We start from the raw sequence: 16,898 nt of genomic DNA, 5'->3' as shown, positions 1-16,898 counted from the left end.
ACATTTTAATATCAAATTAAATGCATTATTGTTTATGCATGTTATAGCACACCTACTACATTAACAGGGCTCTGGACTCCCCTTTCCACTTTTACAAAAAAAGGCACTGTATAATATTAATTATGATATCTAACTAGATGCATTATTGCTTATGTTTTTTGTAATGCATGTATAAAGAGACATGGTAATAGCATTTACTATGACAGGCACTACATAAAACTGGAGTTACAGCTGGCTGTCTGAATAATCTGTGAGCTCTGGATTCTTCTTTCCACCATTCCTAAGAAGGCGCTGTATAAAATCCATTTCACTACCTAACTAAAGGGATTATTCCTCACGCCATCTACAGTGCATCCATTAGACTTAGAAAGCTCAGGATTCCCCTTTTCACCCCTCCAAGTCCATTCATCTGGGGGTCCTCACAGATGCACAGAGTAATTTTCGATCCCTCCCCCCAAACCTCGTTGTCTTTCAGAGGTCCAGCCAGGAGACAAAAGGCTGGAAAGATAAAGCCACACATTCTTTTCAGAGCTTTGCTGAAAAGGTTAAGCACTATTCCCCAGAACTCCATGGAAGGGTTTCCGCTCCCAGCCCCTGCCAAGCAGATGTCAAGTCTCGCTCCCTCGGCCCTCATTCAGGCATGTGTGAGCCGCATTCCTCTGCAGCTGGGATCTGGACAGACTCCCTCAGCCCCCACTGACACCGCCACACAAAAGCGGCCGGCCCTCCAGCAGCATACTGATGAAGAAAAATATGCAGAGAGAGAGAGAGAGAGAGAGGGGTGAACGGCAGCAGGAGAAACGCACACACAAAAAAGTGCAAAACTGCAGTAAACAAAGAAAAAGTAAACTGAAGAATGGGGAAGGGTCTGCTGCTCACCCTGGCTCTACTCGACTAACAAGGTCTTTTGGCTCAAACTTTCTTGGAGGGACCAAAAAAAAATTAGCAGAGTCCTTTTCTCTATTTTTGGAATGGAGAGATGGGGGCTACCTAAAACATCAAGGGTCAAAAAAACACCAAAGCATTTAATTTCACCTCCCTGCTGCCACGTACTGCCTCCAAATCATTTCCACAGGCTCAAAAATGTGTTGACATCTCTAGTGTAGCTAATGTCACTGTGAAATGCTAGAGGACTGCAGCTCCGAATAAATACATTTATAAATAAACAGCATAAAATAAAGAATTTCATAAGAAAGGCACTATATGACAGACAGAGCAATGAGCCTTTTATTTCATTTTCAAGCACATCTACCTGGGGTTAAGAACATTTAAGTGGTCTCCTATTAACATCGTCCACTTAACAGTGAGAGCAGTTGAAAGTTATCAAGCAGCTCAGTTGCACATTACGTGACTTTATGTCATGGGGCATGTAGGACTTGCCGTCTGCAGTCGGGGATCTCATCACAGCACCATGTCAAATTACTCGGCTGAAAATCACAGTCCATGTCACATTTACCGACTGTGCCCCAATCTTGTTGTGCTCGCCCCTTCTTCCGACTGCCAACAGTGTGCTGTCTGATAGAGCTTGGAGCTGTACAAAGTATTAACAGCTGCAGCAGGTTCATCAGCAATTTCTGCACTTTATTTCTATTTTCCATTCTGTTATGGTACCTAAAACATGAGACATGAGGATTGTGAGGATCACGGCCCTCATGCTGCTTGATGGAACTGGAGCTGTGTGAAGGGTTACTAGCTGTTGTGCTCCTCATTACTACATTCTATGAATTGTACTGCCACCTGAACACTCACCGGTTATCAACTCTCGCGTGTGAAGAGCCTACCACTGGCACCAGAGGAAATCAAACCTGTTGGATTTTATCATAGACAGCCACAGACTAGTTGGTCTCAGTCATTGGATATGTCACATTAGGCGGTCACCGTTAAGGGAACATGTCACCAACTGCCTTTACAAGATTATGTAATTGAAGGCTAAGACACAAATTCAGTGGAAATGTTGTCTATTGTGACATGGGCTTAAGGCACTCAATGCCACAGTCACACTCACACTAACTTGTGCTGGTGTGGAAGCAAATGCGGTTGTGTGGAGCCTATAATGGGGGGGCCTTTTGCCAGAGAGAAATCCTACCTTGTGCCTAACCTGACGGGGCTACCACACGCCCATGTTGAGTGAACCCCAATGAATTCACTTCACATAGAGTTTGGCGAAAATGTGGAAATGTTTGGGAATTTTCGGCGAAGTTGCTGAAATGCATTGAAATCAATGGAGAAGGAGAAAGTCAGGAAAAGCTTGGGTTGCTGCTGGAGAAGGTGTTGGCGAGGATAGCAGGGGGTGCTTACCCTGTGGTTTGTATGTGGATCCCAATACCTTAGTGCAGTGACAGGGACACTGTGCTGTTAAAATAGTAGTGTCCTTTGGATGAGACATAAAATCGAGGGCCTGACTCTCTGTAGTCATTAAAGATCCCTTATCATCCTTCGTAAAGAGTAGGGGGTCTCCCGATGTCATGGCCAAAATACCCACCATTTTCTAGTTGTTCTTGCCCACTAATCATCTGCTGTCTCTAATTCACTATTTACCTCTCTCATCTAATGTGTGATGAGCGTACTGCTGCAAAAATGGCTGCCGCTGCATCGTCCGGATGGATCCTACACATTATTGGTGGATGAAGTGGTTCCCCTGTGTCTATGTAAAGTGCTTTGAGTAGCAAGTAAAGCACTACAGAAATAAAGAGTAATAATAATTCTTCAAAGTGGGTTATAATGGAGGCATCTGCCAACAACACTGAATCGTTTGTGGGTAAACATGTGACCTGAGCTGTGAGAAAGTATTGCTAAGCAATTCACCATTAAGTCCTTTGTCTCTCTCCGTGTTCTCTGAGCTCCTGTGACAATGACAAATACACTCCCACAGTGCAGGTGATGCAAGAGATCAGCGTTATATACTCATGGGGCTGTCCTGGTCACTACCTGATCTGTGCTATATAGCGAAAAGCATAAGATGCTTAATCCAGCAGTGAAGACACAACACACAATCTTTCTATGCACAACACCAGATAATTTAAATAATATCATTAAGCTCAGCTAATGTAACCCTCAAAAAAATACCACAAGTTTTAAACAAATGCATGGAGCAAACCCGACTAAAGTACCGATGACAAAGTGACATTACGCTTGTGTGTATATGATGTAAGAAATTCACTTCATGCAAGAAGCACATCAGGCATCACTGAAAGTGTGATGTTGAGTACGTTTACAGTATGCATACATGAAAGTTCTGTGCATACTCAGTTAAAATCGGGCAGGTAGTGCAGTTCAAGTTGTGACATCCCCAACACCTAACGTGGCTGCTAAAGCTCTATGATGTCCTGTTGGCCTTGCTAAGCATCACTGGATGCTGGAGGTTACTTCTAGTTGTGGGTATATAGGCTTGTCGAATGTAGTTGTTGCTCTCGTCTTTGGACCATGTTGATTTAAACAACTGTAAATCGCCAGGCATGTCACGTTTAGCTACTGAATACTGACTTTCCAAAACAGACATTTTTGCCCATTTAGTGAGTGCCAATAGCATGCTGCCTGTCAGAACCAGCATTGTACAAAGGGTTACAAGCAGATTCAGCTACAATCTCAGCCCTTGTTTCCTTTTTTCCATTCTGTTGTGGTACATAAAACACCAAACATCAGACAAGATGAGCTTCTTTTGTGTTTGTCATCATCTTTCATTTATATTCATTAATTTCTTCTTTGTTTTTGATGTATTTGAACAAATCTGTATCCTTATATGCGATACCAGGAGATTTTTCTTGTCTTCTTAGAGTCAAGACTGGGGGGTCATCAAAAAAAAAGGGCCTGTAAAGCCCGCTGAGGTATTCCTTCTGTGATTATGGGCTATACAAAAAATAAATTGTTGTTGTTTATGAGGTCCATCATCTATTACGAGGCATTTTAAGAGTGTTTACTGTGAAAGAAAAATTGGATTTACTATTAACTGTCTGAATACAAACTTAGCATTCTCATTTTAACTGTTTAAAAAGGCACTATACTATACACAAGGAGGAGTAAAGGAGTATGAGGAAAACTGAGAGCATCACCTTCAAAGACAGCAAGTACATAACCTGATAGGAGATGAGAAAGACACCTCGAAAATAATGAGTCTGAGAAGCAGGCTTTACGGGAAAGCACTCAAGAGCAACGGTGAAGAGTCATTCATATAAATGCGAATGCAGAAGGAAAAGTGCTGAAGGTACACACGCAGAACAAAAGATAATATAATTTTTTTAGAATTTGCTATTACCGCGGCTAGTAAGAAAGTCTGAATTAATGTAAGCCATCCTAATTCGGCGTGTTCATAAGAAATGCCATGATATACTTCATGAGAAAGAAGTACATAATAAACATGAATAGCTGTGTCAGATATATGAAATGTTCAAACATTTGCTTCAATTTAAGTGTTTAAAGTCTAAATATTCTCGAATGTATTAGAAAAGTGTCATTTTTCACCCTTTGAAAGAGTCCCATAGAGATCTAGAGGTCAAGTGAAGGACCAAAAATCAAAAATAACAACATCATATTTGTAATCACTGACCTTGAAATAGTTTTCAACAATACCCCCAATATGCTCATAGTTTTGGCATTTGACACCAGCAAAGAATCAAATAGGGCGGCATGGTGGCGCAGTTGGGAGACCTGGGGACCTGGGTTCGTTTCCCGGGTCCTCCCTGTGTGGAGTTTGCAAGTTCTCCCCGTGTCTGCGTGGGTTTCCTCCGGGCGCTCCGGTTTCCTCCCACAGTCCAAAGACATGCTGGTTAGGTGGATTGGCGATTCTAAATTGGCCCTAGTGTGTGCTTGGTGTGTGGGTGTGTCCTGCGGTGGGTTGGCACCCTGCCCGGGATTGGTTCCTGCCTTGTGCCCCGTGTTGGCTGGGATTGGCTCCAGCAGACCCCCGTGACCCTGTATTCGGATTCAGTGGGTTGGAAAATGGATGGATGGATGGAAAGAATCAAATATCAAAAATATGATTATATCCATGATGAGCAATGACGCAATAGCATAAAATGACACTCGGTGTGCCTCTATTACTGATCCCCATTTTATCAAAAATTTGCAAAAAAAAAAAAAAAAAGCTCTAATCCATCATATTCTATTAAAGGGTGAACCCCAGGGATCAGTGGATCTGGATTGCCCAACTTCAAGTCCTTCTGATTATTTTCACTAAAGACACGTTATTGGTTTATTCTTTATCACAAGGGTGTAATTTCCTGTCCAAAATATTGTCTAAAAATGGCCTAAAATTAGTGTTTTATTGAGTCTAGAGGGCTAAAAATAGGAATAGATCCCCAAATATCTCAATTCCTTGCCGAACCAGACTTCAAGACAAGTCGGTGTATTACATATGGGGGCTGTTTCACAATGGTAAGTCAGGAGGTGCTGGACAACAAACACTAAAGTGATTTCAAAGCATTCAAGAAAACTGCAGTCCAGCACTCATCCGTCCATCTTCTGACCTTCGTTTTGGTAATGGTGGATTGAAGATGGAATATTTTATATACTAAGTTTGCGCTTCTCTGTACCAGCACTTAAAGCATACGTACCAGTGACCCATACCAGAACCACAGAGCATCAACTGCAATGACCTGTACACATTGTGATAGACATACGGTCAACTTTACATATAGCTAAATGGCCGGTCCCAAATAGAGCCATGCAGTAAGTCGAAGCATTTCTGTGTTGTGTTACTGTGTCTCTTGTTATTTTAAAAATTAATCAGATGCATAACGCACGTTGCTGTTAATGTCCTTCACTCAGAGATTGTGCTTCTGAGTTTAGCACAGTACCTTCAGCCCGTCAACAGAACAGTTTCTGAAACAACTGAGACAGATTATTTTAACCAGGAGAAGGAATAATGCGACTGACCAAACTTTTTCCTCTGGAAATATATTCTATGGATGCTTCTACCTGTTGCTGTGTGAAAAAAAGACACCAGGTTTATCTATCCATCATCAAACCCACTTGATCTAGTTGGGGATCACGGGGAACGCAGCTTACCCGGCAACATCAGGCAAAAGGTAGGAACCAAATCTAACACACACACCTTAGCACTTAATCTAATCTGTAAGTCTTTGGGCTATGAGATGAAAACCACTACCTATAAAGACACAGCGAGAACATGCAACACTTCAGGTTTATAATATCATAAAACAACAAGAGATACTGTTGAAGCTGCACCTCCCTGTATAGGTGATGAAATAATTAAAGTTCTCATCAAAATGCTTCAAATAAACTTTTTTGGAGATCTCCACGTGTTCTTTTAAAATCCTTAATTCAATAACTTCACCAAGGAATCACTAAAATGAACCTTTCTACTTGTAAATCAGCCCAGGAAAACCACAGCACAGCACCCTATCCATCATCTATAATAATAAAAGGCAAAGCCCTCACTGACTAACTCACTCACTCACTGACTGACTGACTCACTCATCACTAATTCTCCAACTTCCCGTGTAGGTGGAAGGCTGAAATTTGGCAGGCTCATTCCTTACAGCTTACTTACAAAAGTTAGGCAGGTTTCATTTCAAAATTCAAAGCGTAATGGTCATAACTGGAACATATTTTTTGTCCATACACTGTAATGGAGGAGGCAGAGTCACGTATCGCGTCATCACGCCTCCTACGTAATCACGTGAACTAAAAACAAGGAAGACATTTACAGCACGAGTCACACGCGGGAACGAAGGTAAATGACGTTAATTTTGACTGTCTTTTAATACTGTGTAAGCATACATATTAACACGTGCAATTAAACGTGTGCATTTACGGGGTGATTTCTCAGGCTTAAAAGCTCACCTTTTATCAAACGCGGGAACAAAGGTAACTGACGTTGTTCACTGTCTTTTAATACTGTGTAACCATACATATTAACACATGTCCAATTAAACGTGTGCATTTACGGGGTGATTTCTCAGGCTTAAAAGCTCACCTTTTATCAAACGCGGGAAGAAAGGTAACTGACGTTGTTCACTGTCTTTTAATACTGTGTAACCATACATATTAACACATGTCCAATTAAACGTGTGCATTTACGGGGTGATTTCTCAGGCTTAAAAGCTCGCCTTTTACTAAAAAGGTAAATGCAAAACTATTTTCAATCAGTTTATTGAAACGCTCCCGTTAAGGATTGCAATAACATATTCGCGAGATAAAAGAACGAAGTAGGGGGAAATGGAGGAACAGCCGCAAACAGCGAAGAGCAAAAAATTAATTAAACAATTGAGAACGGAGCGAGTTAAGCATACAAGCATGTTCATAAGGGAAACAAAGCACGGTGTAAAACGTCCTTTTATCAAACGCGGGAAGAAAGGTAACTGACGTTGTTCACTGTCTTTTAATACTGTGTAACCATACATATTAACACATGTCCAATTAAACGTGTGCATTTACGGGGTGATTTCTCAGGCTTAAAAGCTCGCCTTTTACTAAAAAGGTAAATGCAAAACTATTTTCAATCAGTTTATTGAAACGCTCCCGTTAAGGATTGCAATAACATATTCGCGAGATAAAAGAACGAAGTAGGGGGAAATGGAGGAACAGCCGCAAACAGCGAAGAGCAAAAAATTAATTAAACAATTGAGAACGGAGCGAGTTAAGCATACAAGCATGTTCATAAGGGAAACAAAGCACGGTGTAAAACGTAAGTTTAAATTAAGTTTATAGAAACGCTCCCGCTGCGGATTGCAATAACATATTCGCGAGATAAAAGTTTAATGAGAAGACACGAGGTATAAACGAACCACACGCCGTGGCACAACGTTAGGGGCAACAGTTTCAACCATTCTATGATCTGCTTCTCGCAACTGAAAGACGGCACATGGCGGATGTTAGCCGACTTGCTGACCGCAACGTTAGGGGCTTCAACTATGGCGCTGACGCCACATCTCAGTGCCAACACTTTGCAGACTCTACTTAAAAGACACGCCCTCCTCAGTGGACAGTTAAAAACACTAATCAAACTAACGATGACATCAAGTATTACCCAATCAAAAGTAGGAAAGGAGGCATCTTCATAAAATGCGTGTGGGATGATTTGCATGAGACGCTGCTTTAAAAAAAAAATGATAAAAAAAATACGGGATAAATCCCGTCCAGTATTGATTCAAAACGGGACGCGCAATTTCATTCTCAAACGCGGCACGATTCCGTATTTTAAAGGACTGGTGGCAACCCTACACTGCCAGGTAACCACCCATACAATCAGATTGTGATTCAGACTAGGAATGCAATGAATGTAATTACCCCGATCTACATACAAGGCGAAAGTCTTGCAACATTCAAAGATGATGGTTTGTGATAAGTACACCATACAACATAAAAGAGCTTATGAAGCCTTGAACCGAAAAAAGCAAGATCTCAGAGATCGTAAAAAAAAAAATAGGAGGTAATGTCGTTTTACTCGCTGTAGATTTTAGTCAAACATTACCAGTTATTCCACGAGGGAGACGAGCAGATGAACTCAACGCGTGTTTAAAATCCATGCTTCTCCCACGCTCGGTTATATGTCGCGGGTTCTCGGGTAGGTGCACCAAAAAATGTATACATTTAAGCATGTAATGGGCAAACAAAAAATGAGGTATACCCGAAGGCACTGCAGTAGTACTCAATGTAACTTTACTTCTTAAATGTTAATGTTTTACTGTTTAATAATTTATACGCTTCTTATATGTTGTTCAAATTCTTTTATCAAAATACCACTGACAGCGCAATGCACGATAACATGGAGTGAATACACCATACGCATCCGCCCACGGCTGCCCTGCTGTGCGCAGACAGGAGTTCATTCTACAATAAAATAAAATAAAGATAAAAAGAGTAAAACAATCATCACCCATAAAGCGTGTGTGTGTGTATATATGTGTATATATATATATGTTGACATGTGGATGTGTATATGTATGTATATGTATGTATATATATATATATATATATATATATATATATATATATATATATATATATGTATATATGTATATATATGTGTATATGTATATGTATATATATGTTTATATGTGTGTGTGTGTATTTTATATATATAAAACACAGCAACACTCATAACAATGACAACACAATTACATTGACAATCATGTTACGTTATTTTTAAAATGTTTCCTTTACTTCTCCGCTGCGAAGTGCGGGTATTTTGCTAGTCTAAACAATAAAAACTAAGCAACAGATGATCTCACCTTGCTTGTCCTGCGCAGACTCTTGAGAAGATTCCTTTTCTTGTCCTCGCCCTCGATCTCAATTACAGAGTTGGTGCCCTTTTGCGTGCTGCTTTCATCTTCTGCCTTCTTCCTCGGTGGTCCCCCGAGTTCATCGTCACTTCCGATGGAGAAGCTAGTACGAAAACTGCCGAATTTGCCTAGTCGTTTCGAGCGGTCCCTGTAGAGGCGGGGTTTGCCAGTTACAGACATTTTGCGCCGTCGTTCTAGAGAACTGCTATCTGCCTCACTGTCCGAACCATTTCCTCCGCCCCCATTGGACTGTAACTTGATATTGCGGATGGTGATGATCTTTCCTGGTTTGCTGTCATGAGGCACCGAGTAGATATTTTCCTCCTCACTGAGTCGAGGCTTTGCTACAGCATCAATGGGCTCGGCGTAGTCAGAAGGATCATAGCCCCCATCCACAGGTGGAGCCCATGAAACTGAGGATGGAAGAGAGCGTCTGTGACTGAATTTCCGAAAATCAAAGTGGACAGCGGGCTTTGGCTTGACAGGAGGAGCTACTTTGTTATTAAGTCTGCTGTCTAAACTGGTCATCTCTGTGAATAGGGGGAAGGAATCTTCCAAGTCACAGTTCGAAGGCATTTTCAGTCCTCCAGGCGATGAGTCGTCTGGAAGAGGAGGAGGGGAGGGCTCAACATCGTCCTCAGAATCCAGAAGTGTAGTTATTGGGCTAGGAGAGCCTCCCCGGGGAGAGTGAACTACCTCATCAGTGATGCAAGCAACATTATCATAAAGGTGGGTGGCCTCCACGATGGTCTTCTTCTCCATCGCATCCTTGAAGAAAGGATAAAAGAGGTCTATCCTGTGCTGCTGCTGTAAAATGAGACTACTACTATTCCCGCAAACCACGCTGGCGAAACGTCCTTCGATTTCCTGAGCTAGTTCTTCACCTTGGTTGAGCTGATCTCTGGCAGTCTCATTGTCGGTCATCTCTGACTGGCTGTCGGCTACCGCCAACAACTGGATTGGGATAATATCCTGAATTTCACAGAGGAATGCACACAAGGTGGCGAATGAAGACTTCCTCTTGGCCAAGTAGACCGTGATGTAGCCATGCACAAGGCGGCTTTTACGTAAGCTAAAGGAAGAGTGGTAAGAAAGAATGGAAAGTTCAATACTTTGCCGCTGACCACTCAATGACAGCTCAAGCAAGATGGAACTTGTTCCACTGGTGGACAACTGGGAACGTTTGCAGTACTGAGGCATGAGAAGCGGGGATAGCAGCTGATCAACGTCATAGGAATCTCCACACATCAGACACATGACTATGCGCAAGTCAGCCTCTGGGTTCTGAAGCTGCTGTTGGTGCAAGTCTTTGATACTAGGAGTGGGATGAAGAGGTGGGGACCCACAACCACCACCACCGCTGCCACCACTGACGAGGTTCAGGTTTCGTTTACAGTCCAGCAAACTTTTGAGAACCTGCGTGATCTGTTTCTCATTCACACTCTTTCCATACCCCATGCCGGAAGATGCAGGATCTAGAAAAGCACACTGAAGTTTGCTGGCCACCTGCTGTCCATGGGCGATCAAACTGTGGGCTGTCTCCCCACCTATGTCCCCGATGGAACCTACTCCCCGTTTTGTTACAAGGATGAGAGTCATTGGAATTTGACTTAAGTGGTTCTCTTTCCTACCCAAAGTTGACTCCCGGATTCTCTCAACGCTTTCAAGAACATATGACAAAGATTCTTTTGAGTTGTACAGGCATAGGCAGCCATGAGGCTGAAAAGTGGCCGTGTAGAAAGAGTTCACCGGCAGGCGGACGTTCCCCTCGATGGGCCGGAGGCACAGCTCATACAGCTTGCCATCAAGCACATAGCGGTCGTCATTGGTACACAAAGCTCTGATTTCATTGGCCAGTTCCCTGGCTAGCCCATCCTTGCCCAGAATGACCAGGTTGATCCTGTCTGCTTTAATGTCTCCCTGTTCTAAATGATATTTTTGGTTGGCACTATCTGGGCGTATGATAAAACGTGAAGCCAGCATGTGTTCAATTTTGTTTTCCATGCAATGAAAGCTGCTGGGGCAAGTCTCCTTGGTGGGGTGGAACACAAAGTGGATATGCTTGAGAACCAGAGCGTCACGCTCAGCTTGCAGCTTTTGTAAGGCCTTAAACCGCTGTTCCTCACCCAGAACGTCCTGTATAGCCGCCATTTTCTCTTTGCTGGGTTTGGCATCCAACTCCAGTTCATAAAAGAGTTCAGAATATTCCAAAAGAAGTTCCTGGAAGTCCTCCTTAGCGTGGTCAATAATTTCCTTCTGGTGTCGATTGTAGATCTCTAGGTACTCTGGCTCTTCGAGCCACTGGTAGAAGTCCTCATTCATGATAAAGCTGCGGGCTTCTTCCCAGGGCTTGCCAGGAGTGACAAAAGGCGACGTCTCCAGGCTCTCTTTGAAGAGCTGCCGCATTTCCTCTCGTTTTCGCTCATTGCGCAGTATCTCCAGGTGGACGTCAAATATATTTTCTGCCTCCTGAGTGTCCAAAAGGTCCTGAGGGATCCTCTCTTCTTCCATGTTGTCTATGTGGGTCGTGGCCTCCCATGGTGTCTCCTCTAAGATGACAAACCAGTTGGAAAATTCCCTCTTGGTCTCTAGCAGCTGTTGAACCGCACTCCAGGAGAGGTGGTCGATATCATCTAGACAGGGGGTGAGACAATTAAAGGCTTGAGGCAAGGCGCTGAGATACATCTTGCGCCGCCTCTCGATATGCTCCTGTTTGAGTCTGTGCACGTGCTGCAAGAACAGCTTCTTGGCTTTCTGAGTGCCCTCCAGGAAGACGTATTCCTGGTACTCTGGGGATGTGTTCATCCGACGGCTCACATTGAGCCAGGTTTCGTTGTGGCTCTTGACGATGCGATTGACAAGCCACTCATATCTGTCCTTGGCCGCAGCAATTTGTTGGCTCTGCTGCTTCAGAGCCTCGAAATAAGGGATGATTTTGGGCTTGCCCCGGCTCTTGTCCAGCAGCTGCACCAGAGTGAGGAAAGCTAAGTCCACGTTGACATTTGAACGGGCCGAAGTCTCCACCACCTGGAGGTTCTTTTTTGTGAGGGCAAAAGTATGACAGTCTTTTATGTACCGCTCAACGCCCTCGTCACATTTTGTCAGCACCAAGACTATTGGCTTCTTGGTCTTAGCCAACTGGTTATAGAGATTATTAACAAATTTCATCTGGTCATCAAAGTTCCGATTCATCCCCCGACTAACATCCACGCACAGCAGGAAGCCGTCCACCAAGAGCTTGCCCTCTGGCATCTGCTTTTGCTCAAAGTCTTGTTCCAGCCCAAGCTGGTCCGTGCAGAAATACATCAGCTTCTCAGCCGACGCAAGCTTAGTAGCAGCTGCCCGCTTTATGTACGGCTGCAAAGCTGTGCTACGATGAGGCTGGAATGTCTGATCATCAATAAACTCTGTCTGCTCAACCACATTTAAGCGACACTCCCATCCTTCCTCAGGTGACCGGAGGACATCCCCCCAGAAAAGAAAGTGGTCATTGTTGACAACACGCCCCCCAAAGTCGCTAGTGCTCAGCACCGACGTGTGATCCAAGTAAAAGTCGTCTGCGCTGGGGCGCACAAAGCGATTACAGAGACAGGACTTTCCCACTCCACATTGGCCTTTCTCCTTTTCTGTCCCAGACAAGCCGACCACAACCAAGTTGTAGGTGGGTGGCCGGGCATCTTGCTTTTTTGCCATCATCATCGGGCGTAACCACTCATCCTGCCATGCCTAGAAGCTTGTGCGAGTGGTATGTGTCACCTCCTGGCCATATAGCTTTGGGCTGGGCGTGGTCATCGGCTCAGCATGTGTGCCACACACTAGTGCTCTTTTTTGGTTGTGAGCACTAAGGAAATGGGCAGGGGAACGAGGAAGGCGAGAGAAATGGGGTTCAAGGGGTAAGTGGGAATGGGGAGGAGGGAGCAGGGGGAATGCAAAAAGGAAAAAGGGACAACAATCCCACAGGCACTAGAGGTGTAGATGGTCCGGAGATGAAGTGTGACCCATATCTTCCTGAAGATGTTGTCAATGACTAGCAGCAGCAGAAGTCTTCAGTACCATTCCATTAAGACTCGCCTCTAGAAAAAAGAACAAGAAAAAGAAGATATCAATGAATTTTACAGTAACCAGGAGGTCACGTTTACTACATGTTTTGATTTAATTCTGAGTTCATTTAGAATGTTAATACATGTCACTCTACCACCCAAGAATGGACTAAAGCAGGTTCAGAAAACATACCAAAATTCTTATTAAAGCTTTGGTCCCTAGCCATCTCTAACTGAGAGTTTACGGCAATGCAATTTGACAGACATCGACACACACACACAGAAACAGCATACCTATTAGGCAAGGACTTCATCCTTGGCTTTGGTTTCTTTAGTCCTTGCTTGTTTATTCTGCTGCTTTTTGTGACTTATGTTGGCAGAGTAAATTCTCGCTATTTGTGAATTCTGTTCCTGTGAAAATGCTTATCCACGATTATAAAATTGTAATCCACTTCTTTACACCCATGGGTCTAATAGCGCCTATTTGTCGCCATAAACATTAGAAAAAAATTCTGAGAGGCCCATCATGCAGCAGCTACACATGTGATTGAACAATATCAGGTCTATGATCACCTTAGATGTTCAAGGGGTGTACATGTTCTACACTGTATGTACCTGGCACCAAGAGGCGTGAGGAAATCATTCATAATGTGGACCATGGCTTGCAAATGTTCTCCACAAACAAGGAATTCCCAGCCAGTGCTGGTCATAAACTTGGACTGGTTATGTCCTTGTCCTTTATACACAGCTCTCATTGCTGCTAACTTTGGATTGTTTAATAGAGGTCAGTGGAAAGGCCCATCTGTGGTTACTCAAAGTCTCTGGCAGAGCACCTGGAAGATGATCAGACTAGGGCTGGGCGGTAAGACCAAAACTCTATATCATGGTATTTTTCAAAATTATACCAGTTTCATGGTATTTTTTCTCCATGCATGAGTGGATGTTAACCACATTTTCCACTGCAATTACTGCAGTAGACTGGATAAGAATAACCTATTCCACTGTCACGAGAATTGTACATTGTACAAACAAATTTTTAATGTGCACACGAGTAGTGATACAGGTTTGCATGGCCCCATAAAGTGATAGCTTTCAAGGGGGTGGCACTAATTTAGAGAAGGAATCACATTGCATGACAGTTGCAGTCAAAATATAAAACCTTTTTATTGAACAAATTTTGCAAACAACTTAAACTATAATTTTGACAACATATTTTTAACCATCCAAAGAGGCATTTAGACTAAGTAAAATATCCAGAGGTGCTTGTCAAAAGTTGTATTGCACTGAACATGTCTTAGAAAAGGAATAAAGAGTAAATATTTTTTGTAAACCAACTACACTTTCTATTAATGTTATCAATCTCTGTCCACTGACACATTAGCTATATGGATTGTAATGGCGTTGGTTCTCTCGATCCACCGCTTGCTTTTTTTTGTCGTAGGCAGTACCTCTAGCAAATGCGTCTACAAGTAACGTCTGACTCAAGTGTCCTCTCGCTTTTACAGTTTTACCTGAGGACGTGGAGGGTGCCCATTTTAGTTCCATACATTCATGGTACTCCAAAGCATGTTTGAGGCTAAGGTGGTGCAGCAAATTGCTTGTGTTGCTGCCCCCGGCAACAACTTTAGCTCCACAGTATTTGCAGTAAATAGTTGTTTGGTCCACATCCGACCTTTTAAAACCAAAATCTCCAGACAACAGACAAGGCTCCTTTTTTCGGCAAAAGTTCTTGTGAGTCATCGTGTTCAACTTTATCGTCAGCTACAGCTTCAGTTTCGGAATGTTCACTGTCCATTTTCACCACTCAATACCTCCACTAACACATGTACTCTGTTGCATGCGTGTTTAGCAGTGTAGCAGTGAAAAAGGTCCCCCTTTAAACATTTTCCCGCTGCTCCACGTTCCGAATGTTGTTTAGGCTATTTAGACTGGTATTACGGTATAAGAAAAATCCATATCATAACAAAAATAAAAAACGTTTTTTGGTATGAACCGGTATACCTCCCAGCACTAGATCAGACTTGAATATACAGTGGAATATGTAAAAATTATAACAATGTTTCTGTACGCGTAACTGCATAAGGATCATTACCAAGCATTGGGGTGGTGAGATCGGCGAGCTGGTGCACCTGTCTGACCTTGTGTACCCCCCACCAGTCCTCCACCTAAGACAGCATTCCGTACTGGAACCTGACCTCATTTTTTTCCTCCATAGATCAAAGTTTTACTATATCCATAGTGTTTTCAGCAACATAAACCAAGTTGATAACACGAACTGAGTTTATCTTTGTTAACAGAAATGTTTAAAGTATGTTCCTGTTTTGCAACTATTTTGTAACTTTCTTTTTTTGTGTTTTAGTCCAGTCAATGTATTCAGTTTTCTGTCTCCTGCAATTTCACTGCTGATTGGAATACCTATAGGACTAACAGATCAACTGTGCGGAGCCATTAGCTTTCCATGACGTGTTGCTCGGTTCCCCTTTCTATGAAGGTTTTGTTGGTGTTCAGATTGTTTCTTTGTTTTGATCACTAGATTTGGATTGGTCTTATTTTAATTTTCTTTTCAATATAATTTTACATCTTTCTCAATAACAACTTTTTGGATTATGTTTCATTTGAAACTCATACCATTTGGTTTTGTATCTATTTAATTGATCAAAGTATTATTTGTTTTGTTTGTTTGAACCAGGAACTTTTTGGTTCTCCTTTACTTTTACGTTCAGGACTATTTTGAGTTTTTTGGCCTAAACCTACAATTTCTTGCATTAACTGCTGGTCCCCAGCTTACAGAAAATTGTGACCATTGGAAGTTTCAGTAACTGGCTCAAAAGTGTGCAGTAGATGGTGCCAAGGATTCTATCATTAAAACTTTACATGACGTCTATCCTCCTGCACTTGATACTTACAGCACCTCTTTCAGCCATTTAAGTGATTCAATGCTGCATGCAGTATGAAATCTGACAAAAGAAAAGGGTGCTTTTTCAGAACAGAGGCGACCGGGAGAAGACACATCGTAAACAGTACAAGCCAAAAGACTGTAATCGTGAATCTCTCCTACCCTATGTCGATCCTAAACGGTGAACCGAAACTCAAGCAATACCGAAGAAAAAAAAAAAAAAAAGAACACTCTGCAAACTCGGATGAAAGGGACATGCAAGATGTTAACCTTTTATCTCATTGCGGCTATTTTGAGGTACTAGAATTACAACAGGAATAATCCAAGACAAAAGCAGAAAATAGTTGTAAGCAAAAACAGTATGGCAGAACCCTGTTTATCCAAGATAATGTGGATTGATGCTACCTCAGATAAAACAGATGTCCGCCATAGTGGCAACGTTGCTCAGGGCAGGTGAGGGCTGTAACAGAGAGTTCAGCTGATGTCACCATGGATGCACACTGCTCACAATGCAGTGGTCAGAGATGGAGGTCTCTGTTTCCACAAAGCACTCACCTCTGAGCCAGAGAACATGGGTTCACCACAATGCAAATCTTCAAACTGAGATGCTTCAAGGTGTGAATCCACAGCAATTCAATTGGTGATACGGCTGGGATTTGCTCTGTAGACAGGTGCAGTTGTCATAGAAACACTGCACAGAGGAGGCGGGGTCTGACATAC

At 42.7% G+C, this 16,898-nt stretch overlaps 1 protein-coding gene across 1 annotated transcript in view; it reads right to left on the bottom strand.

Annotated features, from left to right (window-relative positions):
* The window catches only part of arhgap35a (Rho GTPase activating protein 35a), a 122,224-nt gene that overhangs the window by 59,635 nt on the left and 45,691 nt on the right, over positions 1 to 16,898 (bottom strand). Inside the window, exon 2 of the mRNA XM_028795659.2 lies at positions 9,192 to 13,315. Coding sequence (XP_028651492.1) covers positions 9,192 to 12,941 — 3,750 coding nt within the window. The 5' untranslated portion in view covers positions 12,942 to 13,315. The remainder of the gene's footprint in view (positions 1 to 9,191; positions 13,316 to 16,898) is intronic.

Source organism: Erpetoichthys calabaricus, chromosome 1 (assembly GCF_900747795.2).
Source record: "Erpetoichthys calabaricus chromosome 1, fErpCal1.3, whole genome shotgun sequence".
In the NCBI taxonomy this organism is placed as follows: Eukaryota; Metazoa; Chordata; class Cladistia; order Polypteriformes; family Polypteridae; genus Erpetoichthys; species Erpetoichthys calabaricus.
The sequence above is the reverse complement of the archived record's forward strand: the minus strand, read 5'-3'. Positions and strand labels throughout refer to the sequence as shown.